General features: G+C 39.3%; 1 protein-coding gene across 39 annotated transcripts in view; it reads left to right on the top strand.

The window, feature by feature from the left end:
• The window catches only part of MEF2C (myocyte enhancer factor 2C), a 158,465-nt gene that overhangs the window by 116,873 nt on the left and 25,591 nt on the right, over nt 1-16,001 (top strand). For all 39 annotated transcript variants that reach the window (XM_043546642.1, XM_043546623.1, XM_043546621.1 and 36 more), the window contains 2 exons: nt 4,227-4,413; nt 7,131-7,178. In XM_043546642.1, the coding sequence (XP_043402577.1) occupies nt 4,227-4,413; nt 7,131-7,178 (235 nt within the window). The remainder of the gene's footprint in view (nt 1-4,226; nt 4,414-7,130; nt 7,179-16,001) is intronic.

Genomic DNA, 16,001 nt, shown 5'->3' with positions numbered 1-16,001 from the left:
AAATATAAGGCCAGATCTTCAGGTGGTGTAAATCAGCATAGTTCCAGTGAATTCAGTGGAGCTTCAGAAATTTCTATTAACTGAAGAAGTGGCCTACAAAAGGCAGGCAGGAAGGTGGGAAAAGGAGCAAAGGTGGGAAAAGGAGTGGTGGAAGGGGAGTGAAAACAAGTCAAACCATTTAATCATGGCTTAGAAAAATGTAAGGCAAAGGTTAGGCCTGCTCCTGGACTTGTAATTAAACAAAAATACTGCAGATGAAAAGAAACTTGGCTTTTCTTCTTAATGAAAAAGGCCAATAATATTTCCACAGAATATTTCAGGGATGCGTATTTATATGATTCTAAAACATCTGATGATAATTATATATTTATTTGTAGTTATTAGAAGAGTGCTGAAAGCATATGGGACAGAAATAGTCCACTAGAAAGCATCTATGAATCTCTCTCTCTCAATGTATGTAGTGGTAAGTCCTGGTTGAAATTGACAAAAAACTTTAGCAAAATTTAGCACAAGAAATTGTGACCATCATTTCTAGCTCAATGTTGTGTGATTTCACCCATTTGAAATTTCACATCAACTTAACACGCAATTTGATTATGGAAAGAAGACCGGGCAAAGTTGAGCAATATGTAAAAGTCACCCACATGTTTGAAGTATATCAGATGCACATCAGTTAAGGCTGAACTAATGATACCATGGAATGTTCTAACCCTTGTTTCACCACCAGAAGTGGTGTGGGGATCTGTACCAGGTCCTGCACACCCCAGCCGAGAAAATTTGTGTCTGTAAACAGAAGTTCTAGGCAGCCAGAACCAGAGAATCAAATTTGCAGCAGGTTGTTATTGGTTCTGCAGTGTAATATTATACAGCCAGCCTTGATGCCCAGGAGGACCCCACAGTTTACCCAACTCATTACTGATTTTTTATGTCCCATATATTTTGACTGCAGAAGGAATAAAACAAAATTCCAGCATTAACATAGCCAAACTGCATATAAAAGCACCGAGTAAACAACCTAACGTAGCCAAACTGCATGCAAAGTGTGCTCTAAACTAGCCCTACAATATCCAAACTACATAAAAGCATGCTAAGCCAGCTGCAATATGTACATTCAGTAATGAGGGATATGAATTCTGTAGCTCATCTAAGAATGCCTTTAGAGAAGGACAAAAGAGGACCTAATAATTGCTTTGGCAGTGCTCATATGTTTCGGTGATAATTAGTCTGTACAGTAGTATAGTAGCAGTAGTAAAAGCAGCAGTCAGGATCGGGGACCCATTGTGCAGAACAGAGACAATCCCTGGCTTGAGGGGCTTGCAGTCTAAAGACACAAATGGACAAAGAGCAGGAGCAAATTAATCTGGTGAAGAATTGGCACGGTGTTGTTAGTCATATTTTTAGTTGGGTGCTTATTTTAATTGGGAGCAGAGGTAGGGATTAAGGAGGTAGGAAAGGAAAAAAGGGGAAGAGGAATGAACACTGCTCATTAGCTGTGTAGCATGATCAGCAGCGTGGGCTTTGTCTGCATCATAGCAAAGGTGAAGCAGACAGGATCATTCTGCATACTCAGTGGGCAAAATTCTGAACTGGGGGAGGGCACATGTAAGCCCCTAAGTGTTGCTTGGACCCTACAGAGCTAGAGAAGTGGGCAGATTGAGCCTGGAGGGGAATTGCCACACCTCCTAAACATGCTGCCAGGATAGGGGGCTCCTAGTCAACTCATTAGCAGTAGGCTGGAAGTGTAGCTAATGGATCCACCTTGACATGGATTCGTGGGCCAAAACATTTTGGAAAGACAGCAGCCATGAATGCAACACATAGGCTGAAATATCTGTGGAAGAGAGGCTAATCTTGCAGCCTAATGGCCTGCCTCTGTGTTGTGAAGGGTAGATTCCATCCTAGGGAGTTCCCCTCCCAAACCGCTGTTATTTGGACTTTGTGCCAGGAGGGATGAATTTCACCCATTGTGTTTCTAAACATATCTACCTACTCATATACTGTTTTGAATTACCTACTATTTATGTATTTCCAAGAAATCGGGCCTACAGTCATAACACTCTCTGAGATGCTAATCTGTGTTGTGTGTGTTGTAAACTTGCTTTTGCAGGAAAAAATATACATGTAGGCAAAGTTTTGGTTATTAACATAACAATTCAGGTTAGGGTGCTGCACACAGAAAGCACCTTGTCTCTAAATGTGATGCAGAGCACTCTAATGGTATTTATCCATTATAGTTTTCAGTATGTATTTATTTGTTTTATCTTTTTTATTTATGAAATACAAGCTATCTAGTACAATTCAGGGGCCAGATACAGAATGTAAACATACAGTTTTGCTTCTTGTCCACTAAAAATAGAAGAAGGATATTCCTCAAAATAGTTCTGTCTTCCACACAGACTTAAACCACCTCCTTGAACAAACTCTTCAGAAAATTGACCGTTAGGGAAACAGACTTCAGCTCTGTTGTAGCAAAGGGCAAGTTAGTTCCAGAGTCAAGGGCTCCCCACTGAAAATGCCCTGCCAGCTGGCCCTAGACACTTAATGTAGGGTCAGTTAGCTCGAGTACCCCAGCTGCCCTCAGCTGTCATGGCAGCATGAGAAGACAGAGGCAGTCTTTTTAAAGCCAGGACGCTAGCCACAGACCGTGTTAGAGAACAAAATTAACACCTTGAATTATACCTGGAGTCTGGAGGTACTCATGTCACATGTCCTTTGCATCCTGCCCTGAACTGAAATCTTGCTGAGCACTATTATTCACTTGCTGCATTTCAGTGGTAAGTGAAATGATTCCTGTATATTTAGGCCTGAATTATACTTCCCCTGAGAGGTGAGACAAGGGAAAGGGAGCGTAAGGCAGCCATAATTTGACTGCTGCTCTAGTACACAAAGCAGGGCATTGAGCTAGCACTGCCTGCAGAACTGAATAGCCAGCCCCAGAGGATGTATTTGTGGGTGGGACATGGGCAAGGCTATGTATCCCCTGTCCAGCACAACTGGATTGTTGCACTATGGACATCTCTCATCACAATGACTCCAGGTCCCAGGTGTGTATTACCAGCCCCAAGCATTCCAAGATCTTGAGTCAGACCCCCTCCCCCCCAAACTCATGACATTGGCTTGTAACCCATGAGATTTTTAAAAAACAATACATTTGGGGTTCCTTTTAGTTGCTTCTAGTTTTTGAACCTTTAGGGTGCACTCAGGTCACATTTTCAAGTTTTTCTCTGCAACCAAGAGGACTGAAAACTTGTTGTTTTTTTAAGAAACAAAAACAGGAATTCTCTCGTGTCCACATAATTCCAGAACCTTAGGCTTTAAGAAAACAAGCAAGACTCATGAGAAAATCATGGGAATTGGCAACACTAGATTGTGCTTTTTAAATGTCTAATAAATGCTTCTTGGCACTGCCACTCAGGCACTGCACCTTCTCTCCTTCCACGCTGTTTAGAGTCATAAGAGGCATAATTTGGCCCAATTTGCTTTATTTAAAGGGATCCTTCAGGATGAAAATTACTGTATATATATATATATATAAAAAGAGGATGTTACTTTTAAATGAAGATAAAAGCATAATGAAAAGGCATTACAAAAAAAGAACTGTCAGTTAAGGATCCTGGATATGTATATTTTACACTATGGTTTGATATGTCCTTGGGGAGCACTTTGTTTCTTTAAAGCCCATTCCAGACTAAGGAAAAACTTTTTTTAAAAAGTAATTCAGTTGTTTGTGCCTTTAACATGATTCTGGTTGCTAAAGCAACGCATGCTGAAACTAAAAGCTTTCTCCCTTGCATTCCATCCCTTCTCATTTTTCTCCATGAAATGAAGTCATCATAATCATGTACCTTTGATCTTACAGTCATCTGTGACACCAGATTAAGATATCACAAATGAACAATTATGACTTCCCTGAATGGAAGAGAAGGAAAATGAAGTCTAATGAAGTGGGGTTTTGTTTTAAACAAAGTGGAGAAAAAAACCTTCCAATACTCACAAAGGAGATGTACAAGCTGCAGGAAAGGAATATTGAATCATGATTTGTAAAGCCATTTGTAAAAGCCTTTCTTAGTGCCTTAAATTCTTCTCTTGATTGTTAGGGTGTGTTTTTTTTTAATGTTTTAACCACCAGTTACAAAATATTTGAACTAAATATAGAGTAACTGTACTTGAAGACTGTTGTGCTTCTGTACTATTCTTGTCTTTGTTTCCCTTTTTTGCTTGTACAGGCTGTTCCGCCACCCAACTTTGAGATGCCAGTTTCTATCCCAGTGTCCAACCACAACAGTTTGGTATACAATAACCCAGTCAGCTCGCTGGGTAACCCCAACCTTTTGCCACTGGCCCACCCTTCTTTGCAGAGAAATAGCATGTCTCCTGGTGTGACACATCGGCCTCCGAGTGCAGGAAACACAGGTAGGTTCTATTAAATCCCATTTCTTTCAATGTTCTTTATTATCAGAATACCAGTGCATCTTCTATCACTTTAAACGGTACGCAGAGAAGCAGGATTCTCTTTTACCAGTCATAATAGTGTGCCCAAAATTGCTGTGTTAAAAAATCAAAGAAAAAGCCTACGCGGTTTCTAACCCAGATATATAAAATAAAATAAAGCCCTGAAAATAATGTTCTGGAAACATCTGAGTATTGGCTAAGAATGAAGAAATCAATAAAGGATGAAAGGCAGACAATTTGCTGTTACATAAAAAGGCAGCTCATCTACTTGTGTCATGCAAAAAGCCACTGCACTGTTTTTCATAAACTTGAAAAATTAAGTGTGATCAGGGCAACCTTATCTTCGAAAGTAAAATAGGCCTCTAATTACTTAAACAGCAGTTAAGAGGCTAAATACAACATTTGTGATTCTGTATGTATTCACAAGCTCATTGATTGGTAAATGGTAGGCCATCTCCAAGCTGAAGTGTATAAACAAAAGGTTGCTTTCCATGCTGGTGATGATTCGGGGTCACCTCTGAGCAGGATAAATGGGGATTAGGATCATTCACTCAGCCCTGGTCTACACTAGGACTTTAGGTCGAATTTAGCAGCGTTAAATCGATGTAAACCTGCACCCATCCACATGATGAAGCCCTTTATTTCAACTTAAAGGGCTCTTAAAATCGATTTCCTTACTCCACCCCTGACAAGTGGATTAGCACTTCAATCGGCCTTGCTGGGTCGAATTTGGGGTACTGTGGACACAATTCGACGGTATTGGCCTCCAGGAGCTATCCCAGAGTGCTCCATTGTGACTGCTCTGGAGAGCACTCTCAACTCAGATGCACGATTGTTTGCCGTTGCTCTGACACGGGGGGGCGACTGACAACATAGCTTACAGGGTTGGCTTACAGGGAGTTAAAATCAACAAAGGGGGTGGCTTTACATCAAGGAGTATTTCGGGCAGGAATTCACGGAGGGTTCCAATAAGAAATGGTGCACCTAAGTTATTGTTCTTATTGGAACAAGCAGGTTGGTCTGGCCTCTGATTGATACATGGCTAGATTTACCTCGCTGCACCTTCTCTGTGAGTGACTGCAGTGTGACCTAGAGGAATGAGTCCCCTAGACCGGGGGTGGGGGGGGAAGCAAATGAGTACAAAATAAATCTGGTCTATTTCTTGTTTTGATACACTCCATCTATCTTTTACATCTTTGGCTGGCAGCAGACGGTGCAGAAGGACTGCATGCCATCCACATCTCATGGCTGCTCGGCAGAAGATGGTACAATAGGACTGCTAGCCATCCTCATCTCTTGCCTGCCCGGCAGAAGATGATGCAATAGGACTGCTAGCAATCCGTATCGCCTGCCTGCTCACCATAAGATGGTTCAGTAGGACTGACTGCAGGACTAAAGAGAATGACCTGATCAAGTCACTCCAAATTTAGTCCCTGCACCTATGTCTGCCCAGGCGCTCCTGATCGACCTCACACAGGCGACCAGGAGCAACTCGGACATGACGATGACGGCTACCAGTCCTATTGCACCGTCTGCTGCCACAAGGCAATGGGTTGCTGCTGCAGTGTAGCAATGCAGTACCGCGTCTGCCAGCACCCAGGAGACATACGGTGACAGTGAGCTGAGCGGGCTCCATGCTTGCCGTGGTATGGCGTCTGCACAGGTAACTCAGGAAAAAAGGCGCGAAACGATTGTCTGCCCTTGCTTTCACGGAGGGAGGGAGGGAACGGGGGCCTGACGATATATACCCAGAACCACCCACGACAATGTTTTAGCCCCATCAGGCATTGGGATCTCAACCCAGAATTCCAATGGGCAGCGGAGACTGCAGGAACTGTGGGATAGCTACCCACAGTGCAACACTCCGGAAGTCGACTCTAGCCTCGGTACTGTGGAAGGACTCCGCCGAGTTAATGCACTTAATGCACTTAGAGCATTTTCTGTGGGGACACACACACTCGAATATATAAAACCGATTTCTAAAAAAACGACTTCTATAAATTCGACCTAATTTCGTAGTGTAGACAACCCTCAGTCTGTCTGAAGCAACGTCAACCTTAAACATTCAGAGTTCAAAGAAGCATACAAGGTCTCCAGCCCAAGGAAAAAAGTAAATAAATAAATCTACAGAACGAATGTCTGCGAAAGGGTCAAGAATATTATAATCAACAATTACACAAATGTGTTACAATCATTCTTTACCATTAATTTGTTCATAGAGCTACTTGCAATATGTCATTGCCTGGCACCAACCCGATGCAGAATTATCACCTTTGGCTTTTCTAATGCAATTAACAATGAAATAATTATTTTTTCAAATAATGCAGTATAATCAGACCTAGTCCGATTTTTTTAAAATATAAGGATGCTTCTTAGACTATGTCAGCTTGAAAAAGATTCTGGAAAGTGTCAGTTTCTAGAAAGTGTCAGCTATTGCACATATTTTTATGTTTGCATGACATCATGACACAAATATTGTTAGCTGTAAAACCTTCCAAAGGGCATTTTGCAGTTTTAAGATTATGGGCTTGATCCGATGCCCGCTGAAGTCGATTAAAAGATGTCCAGGAGCTTCAGTGGGCATTGGAACAGGTCATCTGAGAGAAAACATGTTAATATTGTTTAAAATGTTTGACCTTTAGCCATTATCCTTTTGACTATTTTATTTGAACTCCTAGGTGGCCTGATGGGTGGGGACCTCACAACCGGTGCAGGCACCAGTGCAGGTAACGAGAAGAGCATTTTATGTTGCATAATATTATTTTGTGTTATGCACCACAACAGATCATTACCATAGGCTTGGTCTTAAAATACCTGTATGCTCAGAATAAGATTTTCAAAAGAGCTCACCTCTGCCAAGTCAATGGGAGTTCTACCATCAGCTTCAATGGGAGCAAAACCACACCCTTAACAGATTTCCATGTACAGAGTGTCCTCAAGTTTTTCCTTTTAACCTAAAGTCTCTGTAAAAATCTTTAGGCCCAATCACACAGCCCTTATTCTGCCAAATCTCCCTTTGAAGTCAATGGGTGAAATCCCAATCCTATTGAAATGAATGGGAGTTTTGCCATTCACTTCAATGGGCCAGGATTTTGCACAGTGAGTATAAGCTTGAGTAATGACTTTAAGATTGGGTCTCTTATCAGGACCTTGATTCAGCCAAGCACTTAAGCACATGTTTCCTTTTAATAATATGCTTAACTCCACCCCTATTCAGCAAAGCAGTTCAGCATGTACTAAGTTAAGCACTTGCCATTTGTATTGATTTTGAACTACAAAAATTGCAATGAAACACCAGTAGTATTTAACTTTGAACATTTACTTAATTGCTTTATGGAATCAAAGACTAACAGACAAGGAATTTTCAGAAGACTTTAGGAGATCCAGGCATAGGAAAATATTGGATCCAATTGATTTAAATTGGAGCTATTGCTGGTAAGGACTGCAATATCAGAGTGATGTTGCTTTTATATTGTCGGAACTGCTCCCGGGCTCAGTAAATGCTGCAGTATACTACCAGGACAGTGATGCTGCTTTGTCACAAATGCAGATGACAAAATACTAGAATGGTCCAGGGAAAAGCCGAGCAGTAGAACACGCAGTGGAACTGTGTTAACTGCTGGCTGATAGGAGCTATACAGAGGAGGAGTAGGGTGGAGATTCACTGTGTGTACCATACACCAGAGGTAGCAATAATTGATGACACATATTGTAAAGTTCTGCTCTCTTACACTATATCATAAAGATACTTACCCAGGGTACTATATAAATTTCTTTTTTTTTTCCCTGACTCCTCCCAACTTGCCTCAGACCTCTCCTTTATCTTCTTTTTTTCTTTTTCATTTTTTATTTTGTTACATGCAAATAAATCACAGATCCTGCATGCTGGACATGTTGGGAAATTGAAACAGCACAACCGTGGACCCAGTAGGCATTTTCAACGGGCACTGCATCTTCGAGAGGTCATTTTGTATTACTGTATGACTACAGCATGCAAAACACATGAACATATGGCTCTTAGCCATTAGTCTCTCCTGTTCTCACAAAAACCATGCTAGAAAATTACAATTTTCTTATTATCTGTTGGTCTTTTGCATAAATGCAGCTAAAAAGATTCATTTTGGTGATGTCTGATGGTTTCATGTCATACCCTTTTTTGACCATGTACATGACATGATTGAAGCTTCAGGCACCACAGCCATGAAACTAGGAGAGGAAGTTTGATTGCCCTATTAATGAGCTCCCTCTACTGGCCTGTTAAGACATGTCATGGTAGCACCATCATTGGTTTGCCTGTTCTTTTCATTCTTACAAAGGTGCTGGGAAGCTGGCAGTGTTTCATTCTAAAAAATGTTTGTGTCTACTAAAATGATTGCTGTTCTAAATGTCTAGTTGGCTTTGTTATTCTTGGTTCTCATTCAAATCTATATACATTTTGCTGTCTAAAGAAGACACACTCAACACACTAAGTATAGGGACCATGCTTTTTTAATGTATATTTTTCTTTTAAGTTAGGTATACTAAAGAGGACAGAATGACCCTTTGAGAATATAGATTGCTTATTCTATTATTACACACTTGGCTTTCAAGCAATGTATCTTTGGGCTGGTCAATTGATTTAATGCTGTGTAAGAGGGACATTACCAGGAACGTCTCATAAATATTTAATTGTATGAATAATCTTTGTTCTTTATCTGGCAATAAGAGCCAAAAACACCAGTACAGATATGTGTTCTTCATGTCTTAAATGCAAAGCAATAGGAGGGATTTGATATAGGGCCAAAGGACAATAAGGGGTCATATATGGTTGAATCGTCTGCCTCAGTAGCTTCATTCAACAATGCCACTATTTTGGAGAGCCTTCTCTCTCATAAGACTACAGAAGAATAAACACCAAAAGTTCTCTTTGTTCACGATTTTTCAAAAAAAACAGAGACCCCAGTGTTTTTTCCATTTGGCATCTTAGAAGCTGATGGCATGATCATGTGGTTTAATTTGTTAGGGTTCCTATTTCTTGCCAAATTATAACTTTATGAATTTGCATTTTTTCTGCACCATCCAAAAATAGCATATATTCAAAATAATGCACTGCAAGAAGAAGAGCTAAGTTGTTCAAAAGTTTAATTTCAGTTACTACAAAATGAAACTATTTTTGATTGCCAACAAAAGGGCACAAGTTTCTGGCATGACTCTAACAAATCACATGATAATTAGAAAATGGGAAACGGAAAAAGCTACTTAAGTTAGTTACATCCATGTTTTGAAAACTATGTTAGTTTGTTGGTTTGGATTGTTATGTTTGGATTGTTATGTTACACAATTAAATACCAATAGTGGTATTTTTAAACTAAAATCAAGGTTACCTTAGGTTTGTTAGAATAAATTCTATTCATAGTCAAACTCTAGTGGGACAGTTTATGTCATGTCCTGGGAAGTGGTGGAATCTCCATCCTTAGAGGTTTTTAAAGCCCGGCTTGACAAAGCCCTGGCTGGGATGATTTAGTTGGGGTTGGTCCTGCTTTGAACAGGGGGTTGGACAAGATGACCTCGTGAGGTCTCTTCCAATGCTAATCTTCTATGATTCGTCTATGATTCTATGTGAGAGTAACAACTGCCAGCAAAATTAGAGTGAACTTCCCATTTAGTATAGCTGCTAAACTATAAATATATCAATGTCATTGGTGCCTTTCTCTTAAACCAGAGATTTTTGAGTGAAAGAAAAGAACAAGAACTCTTGGGACCTAAACCAGTATGTTGTAAAACGTCTTTAGAGTTAAACCCCTTTCATCATAACCACTTAATCAAGTGACATGTTACCTGTTTACATAGTAAAGTATGCAATGTTGTTTTAATTTTTAGGAAGCACATTTACCCTTAAACATAAACCATTTAAGTTGCGGGGAACTTGACAAGAAGCTAATAATGAGACACAAGCGTTTTTATTGCTGTACATTATCTGAGCTATAATTCCATGTAGTGGTTTAACATTGTTGAAAACCTGACAGAGGATGAAGCTTTCAAATAATTGTTGACTGCTCTTTAAAAACTTAGTGCTACAATTGATTTTGGAGGCCTTTCTTTGCCCATATGTTTTGTTCTCCTGGTTTTCACTACCTCTAAAATTGGATTATATTTTGCATTTCACACTAGTACTGGGACTTCACATAAGGAGCACATAGTTTTGTGTTATTTTTAATTTTTCTATTGAACGTAACTAGAAGAATACTGTGGGACAAGTTCTGCTCTGTTACACAGGTGCGAATAGGGAACAAGTCCACAGATGCCAACAGAATTATTTCAGGTTTACACCACCCCTGTAAATAATAATGAAATAAGAGCAGAATTTGACCCTGAACCTTTAAATCCAACCTGAGATTACCAAAGGGATAAGGTTAGCAGTATTTTCAACAAAAATGCCATTTTAACTGTTTCTTTTCTTCTCTTTCTTTTTTTGTAATTTGTTTTTCTCATTCCTGTTTCCTTACCTTCTCCTTCTTAAAGCCAATATCAAAAGAAAAGGGATACGCAATTCAAAAGTAACTAGCAATTTTGGGTGTCAAAAACACCTTAATGGGGACTGATTTTCAGATAGTACTGAGCTCTCCTCCGTAAATCCAGCCTCTTTATGGTCACTCAAGTTGGGCACCCAGAAATCACTAGTCATTTCTGAAAACCTTTTCCGGTACTTTTTAAAAATCCAATCCCATATTAATCCGTGAATTGGCAGGTAGGCAAGCAGGGAGTACTTAAGGAGGGATGTGGTAAAATCCCCTCTTCTGAAAATTAAGTACAGCATACCACATACCAGAGGCCATCTCAGTTTTTGCCAGATTGGGTCTTGGATTGCTCTTTCTCAGCTAGTATCATAACTCACTAGTGCTACACTATTGATTTTACTTCAACTAGTCATGTATTGACTGTGTACAAATGGATTAGATATTCTATTACTATTTCATACCAAATAGATATGTGTGTAATAGTTATTTTTAATTTCTGGCTGGAAGATTTTTGGGCAACACCTTTTCAAAAAATGTAACGAAAACAAAGATTTATAAAAAAAAAAAAAAAAAAAAAAGCAATGTTCCCAAATAAGCCTGTGAGCAGGAGAAAAAAACAATCAGGTTGGAATTTCTGAAGGTGCCTAACTCCCTGAGGCTCCAGTGAAAATCCAAACTGAAACCTAATGCTAAAGGAAACAGATTAAAAGGATTACACATGAATTCTTATCCTTGCCCTACAGATGTGCTTTGGTGAATGTCAATGGGAAAATATTTCCCAGGCCATAAATGTGGAATATGTTAAATAAAGAAATTCATTTAAAACTATTATTATTAACATAACCAATTATATTGCAATATATCTAGAAGCTCCCTTCATATAGGAATCCCTCTGTGGTACATGCTGTACAAATATATTGTAAACAACAGTACTTGCCCCATAGAGTTTACAGTCTAAAAGAAAACATAAAAACTACCATATTGGTTCATATCAATGGTCCATCTAGTCCAGTATCCTATCTCCAACAACTGCCAGTACCAGAGTTTCAGGGAGACAATGTAGAGCAGGGCAGTTTTGGAGAGAACCATCTCTGTCTTCCTCTGGCAGAGGTTTAGGGTTGTCCCACGCATGGGGTTCCATCCCTGACCATTTTGGCTAATAGCCGTTAGTGGACCTGTCCTCCATGAACTCATTCATCTAGTTCTTTTTTGAACCCAGCTATACTTTTGGCCTTCACAACATCCCATGGCAATGAGTTCCCCAGTTGCTTGTGTGTTGTGAGAAAAAAGTACTTCCTCTTGTTTGTATTAAACCCGTTGCCTATTAATTTCATTGGGTGACCCTTGGTTGTTTTTTTTTTTGTTTTGGGGAAAGGCAAATAACACCTCTCTATTCACTTTTTCCATACCATTCACTATTTTATAGACCTTTCCCATGTCCTGCCCCATTAATAGTCTCCTTTCTAAACTGAACAGCTCTAGCTTTTTTAATCTCTCCTTTCTGGAAGTCATTTCATACCTTTTGATCATCTTTGTTGCCCTTCTCTGAACCATTTCCAGTTCCTTTTTAGATGGGGCGACCAGAACTGGACATAGTATTTCAGGTGCGGGTGCACTATGGATTTAGGTAATGGCATTATGGTATTTTTCTGTCTTGTTTTCTATCCCTTTCCTTATAGTTCCTAACATTATGTTAGCCTTTTTGACTGCTCCTTTGCACTGAGCTGAAGTTTTCAGAGAACTATCCACAATGACTCTAAGATCTCTTTCTTGCGTGGTAACAGCTAATTTAGAATCTATCTGTCTGTCTATAGCTGGGATTATTTTTTCCAAAGTGCATTGCTTTGCATTTATCAGTGTTGAATTTCATCTGCTATTTTGTCGCTCAGTCACTGAGTTTTGTAAGACCCCTTTGTAATTCTTAGTTTAGTCCAAAGCTGACTGCAATCTTGAAAAAGTTTGTATCATCTGGAAACTTTGCCACCTCACTGTTCACTCCCTTTTCCAAATCATTAAGGAATATGTTCAGCAGTACAGGTCCCAGTACAGATCCATGGGGATCTCACTGTTTACCTCTCTCCATTGTGAAAACTGGCCATTTATTGTTTCTTATCTTTTAACCAGTTACTGATCCATGAGAGGACCTTCTCTCTTATCCCGTGACTACTACTTAGTTTGCTTAAGAGCCTTTTGTGAGGGACCTTGTCAAAGGCTTTTTGAAAATCCAGCTACACTCTATCAACTGAATCACCTTTATCCACATGCTTGTTGACAGCCTCAAAGAATTCTAATAGATTGCGTATATCTGTTTCGAGCTTACCGTCATTCAGGATATAGTCCATCCACTTACCTAGATGCATGGTGGATCTTTGGTTAATCTCAAGACCTTTTTACACCTTAATTCATTAATCTTTCAATATTGCCTACTTAAAGCATTCAAGAATCATGAGATTGTCTTAAAAAACATGAGATTTTAAAATAAATAAAATAATTGTTAGATTTTTTTAGTTGCCTTCTGGGGTTTGAACTTTTATTTGTCACATTTTCAAGCTTTTCTCCACAAACAGGCGAGCAGGCTAAAAACTTTTTTTAAAAAATATTTTTAATGACAGCTGAGATTTTCCCGTTATCACCTGACTCCAGGAGCTGGGGCTTTAAGAAAAACACCAAATAGTGAGAGACTTCAGATAAAATCCTGACAGTTGGCAGCTCTGGATCTTGCCTAACAAATATAATATGTAGTATACTGAAAAATTTGTTTCTCTCAATGGCTGAAATTCACACCTTTGCAGAGGGCTGGCAGAGGGCCTGTGTACCATTTAAGTCCCACTTGTGCTCTGGGTGACTGAAGTGGTATGCAGACCTGGTGCTGAGGTGAACTGAACCCAGTCAAACCTTTGGAGAACAGATTTTCAAGAGTGGAAGCTGCAGTCCATGCACGAAAAACAGAATCACATGCTAACCGGTAATTGCACACAAAAGTGTTAACCGATGTACACTCATGTAAAGAGGTGCCTGAAAGCAACTCCATTTTTCTGTGTAGACTTCAGCCTGTACTTTGCGAAAATGTGGCCCTTTATTGAGTTTCCAACAGTTGTGGAAGTGTTAACAGAATGATTTGAGTTATTCTCTGTCTTACCTTGTCTCTAATTTATAGTGTCTCAATATTTGTATTTATGAAAAGATAAATTGAAAGGATGAATGACTGAGTCAATAATGAGAACACCCTCACATCTCTCCTAAGGAGAAAGCCCTAAGATCACAAGTAGTGAACAATTAAGTGAGTCATACAAGCTGCAGTTCTCTATAAGTAGGATTTTAAAGACAAGCATGATCAATTTCATTTTTATTTTTATCACAAGCAATTAAAAATATTCCTTTAGAAAATCCATGCTCAAACAGTAATGTGGAGTTATTGAGTAAAATCCTGGTCCCACTGAAGTCAATGGGAGTTTTGCAATTCACTTAGTGAGGCTAAGATTTTGGTTACATATCTTCTTAGGAGGTATCATGCTGTCTTTTTCTGCTGTGCAGTCTGCATCTTTGTTCAGAGAAAGAGAGAATATAAGGAAGTGTTGCAAATCAGCAAACATCTGGATTTCATGCTTACCCTTGAGTACTGAAAGAGATAGTTGATGCCTCCTAGATCTTGGAATGCAGCTCTGGGTTTGCTCCAGAAAGAAAAGCAAGAAATTCATTTAACCCTTGGAGCTGGGAATACAGATTTTGCAGCAAAGCAGCACTAAGAAGCTCCTGGCAATACTGAGTTAATGTGCCTCTTGCCCATTAACTTTCAGCATGATTCCCCAATTAAAGTATTCAAGCCACAGACTCCATGTGTCGTCCACATCTTTTGCAAACTGATTTGTCCCCTGATAATAGCTGGAACTGTTGCTCAAAGTATAAGAGCAAAATAAGAGGAGACATGGCAGAGTCAGTAACTCGGATTTTCTCTTGTGTTTACAACTGCTTGCACAGAACTGATCTTAAAAGTTTAACTTTATCTTTATATAATATATGCAAATTTACCTCACATGCTGCCCTTTTCTGAGAAGATCTAGTTTAATAACATAGAAAGGATGGAGATTTAGGAATGTGTGATTTGTGTTTTGAATATGCAGTCACCAGTTTTTCTGAACATGAATTTGAAACCATGTGTTCTTCATTTCTGCAGCATTTCTTATGTGTGTAAGAAGAAATATGTAATTTAACAAATATACCACTTATCACTGTTTATGAAAAAGAAACAGTAATCAATATTTCTAAAATTTCCATGGGGGAAGCTAAAAATTAAGTTTTTTTAGTCTATAGTCGTTTATATTTGGAGTTAATTCTTATCTTGAAATATTTTCCCTAAAATATATAGGATATTTTCCCCAAAAGATCATTGATTTAGAACAGCTGAAGAAGTAAATGAATTGCCCTGTGTTTTAAAAAGGTTTTCAAAGAGTAAAGTGGGGATAAATACCAAAATATTGCCTCCAGATTCAATTCAATTCAATATTGCCTCCAGATTCAATTCAACAACCTCCAGGGTTATATTTTCCAATAATGTGTTTTCCCCTATTACATAAGCTTCTTTACTCTTTCTCATGATTTAACACTCAAGGGCAGTTCATACAAAAAGAAAATGTAGTTTATTTGCATACAAAGGGCTAGATTGTGGCTGTGAATGCCAAGGTGGGGAGATGAACTAATCATATGCTTAAAGTATGCATGTGCTGAATTCCTTCCCTGGGACTAGGCATTAATTTCTAATGGGCATTGGGCAATCCAAGTCCGAGTCCTAAAACCAGATTTCGAAAGAGCCCCGGGGCAGATTTTCAAGTGCTCAGCAACCACAATTGGGGCCAGATTTTCAAAAGCTCTCATCTCCCTTTTAAGCACTTAGATAAGGGACAGATTTTAAGAAGAGCTAAGCACCCAGCAGCTCCCTGTGGATACATGTATACTGCAAAGAAAAAATCACAGCAGCGAGTTTCAGAGACTGGGTCAACTGACTTGAGTTTGGGGGGCTTAGACTGTGGGGATAAAACTAGCAGTGTAGAAGTT

The sequence above is a fragment of the Chelonia mydas genome, chromosome 5 (assembly GCF_015237465.2).
Source record: "Chelonia mydas isolate rCheMyd1 chromosome 5, rCheMyd1.pri.v2, whole genome shotgun sequence".
Taxonomy (NCBI): domain Eukaryota; kingdom Metazoa; phylum Chordata; order Testudines; family Cheloniidae; genus Chelonia; species Chelonia mydas.
Note: the sequence above shows the minus strand (reverse complement) of the source record. Positions and strands in the feature narration are given on the sequence as shown.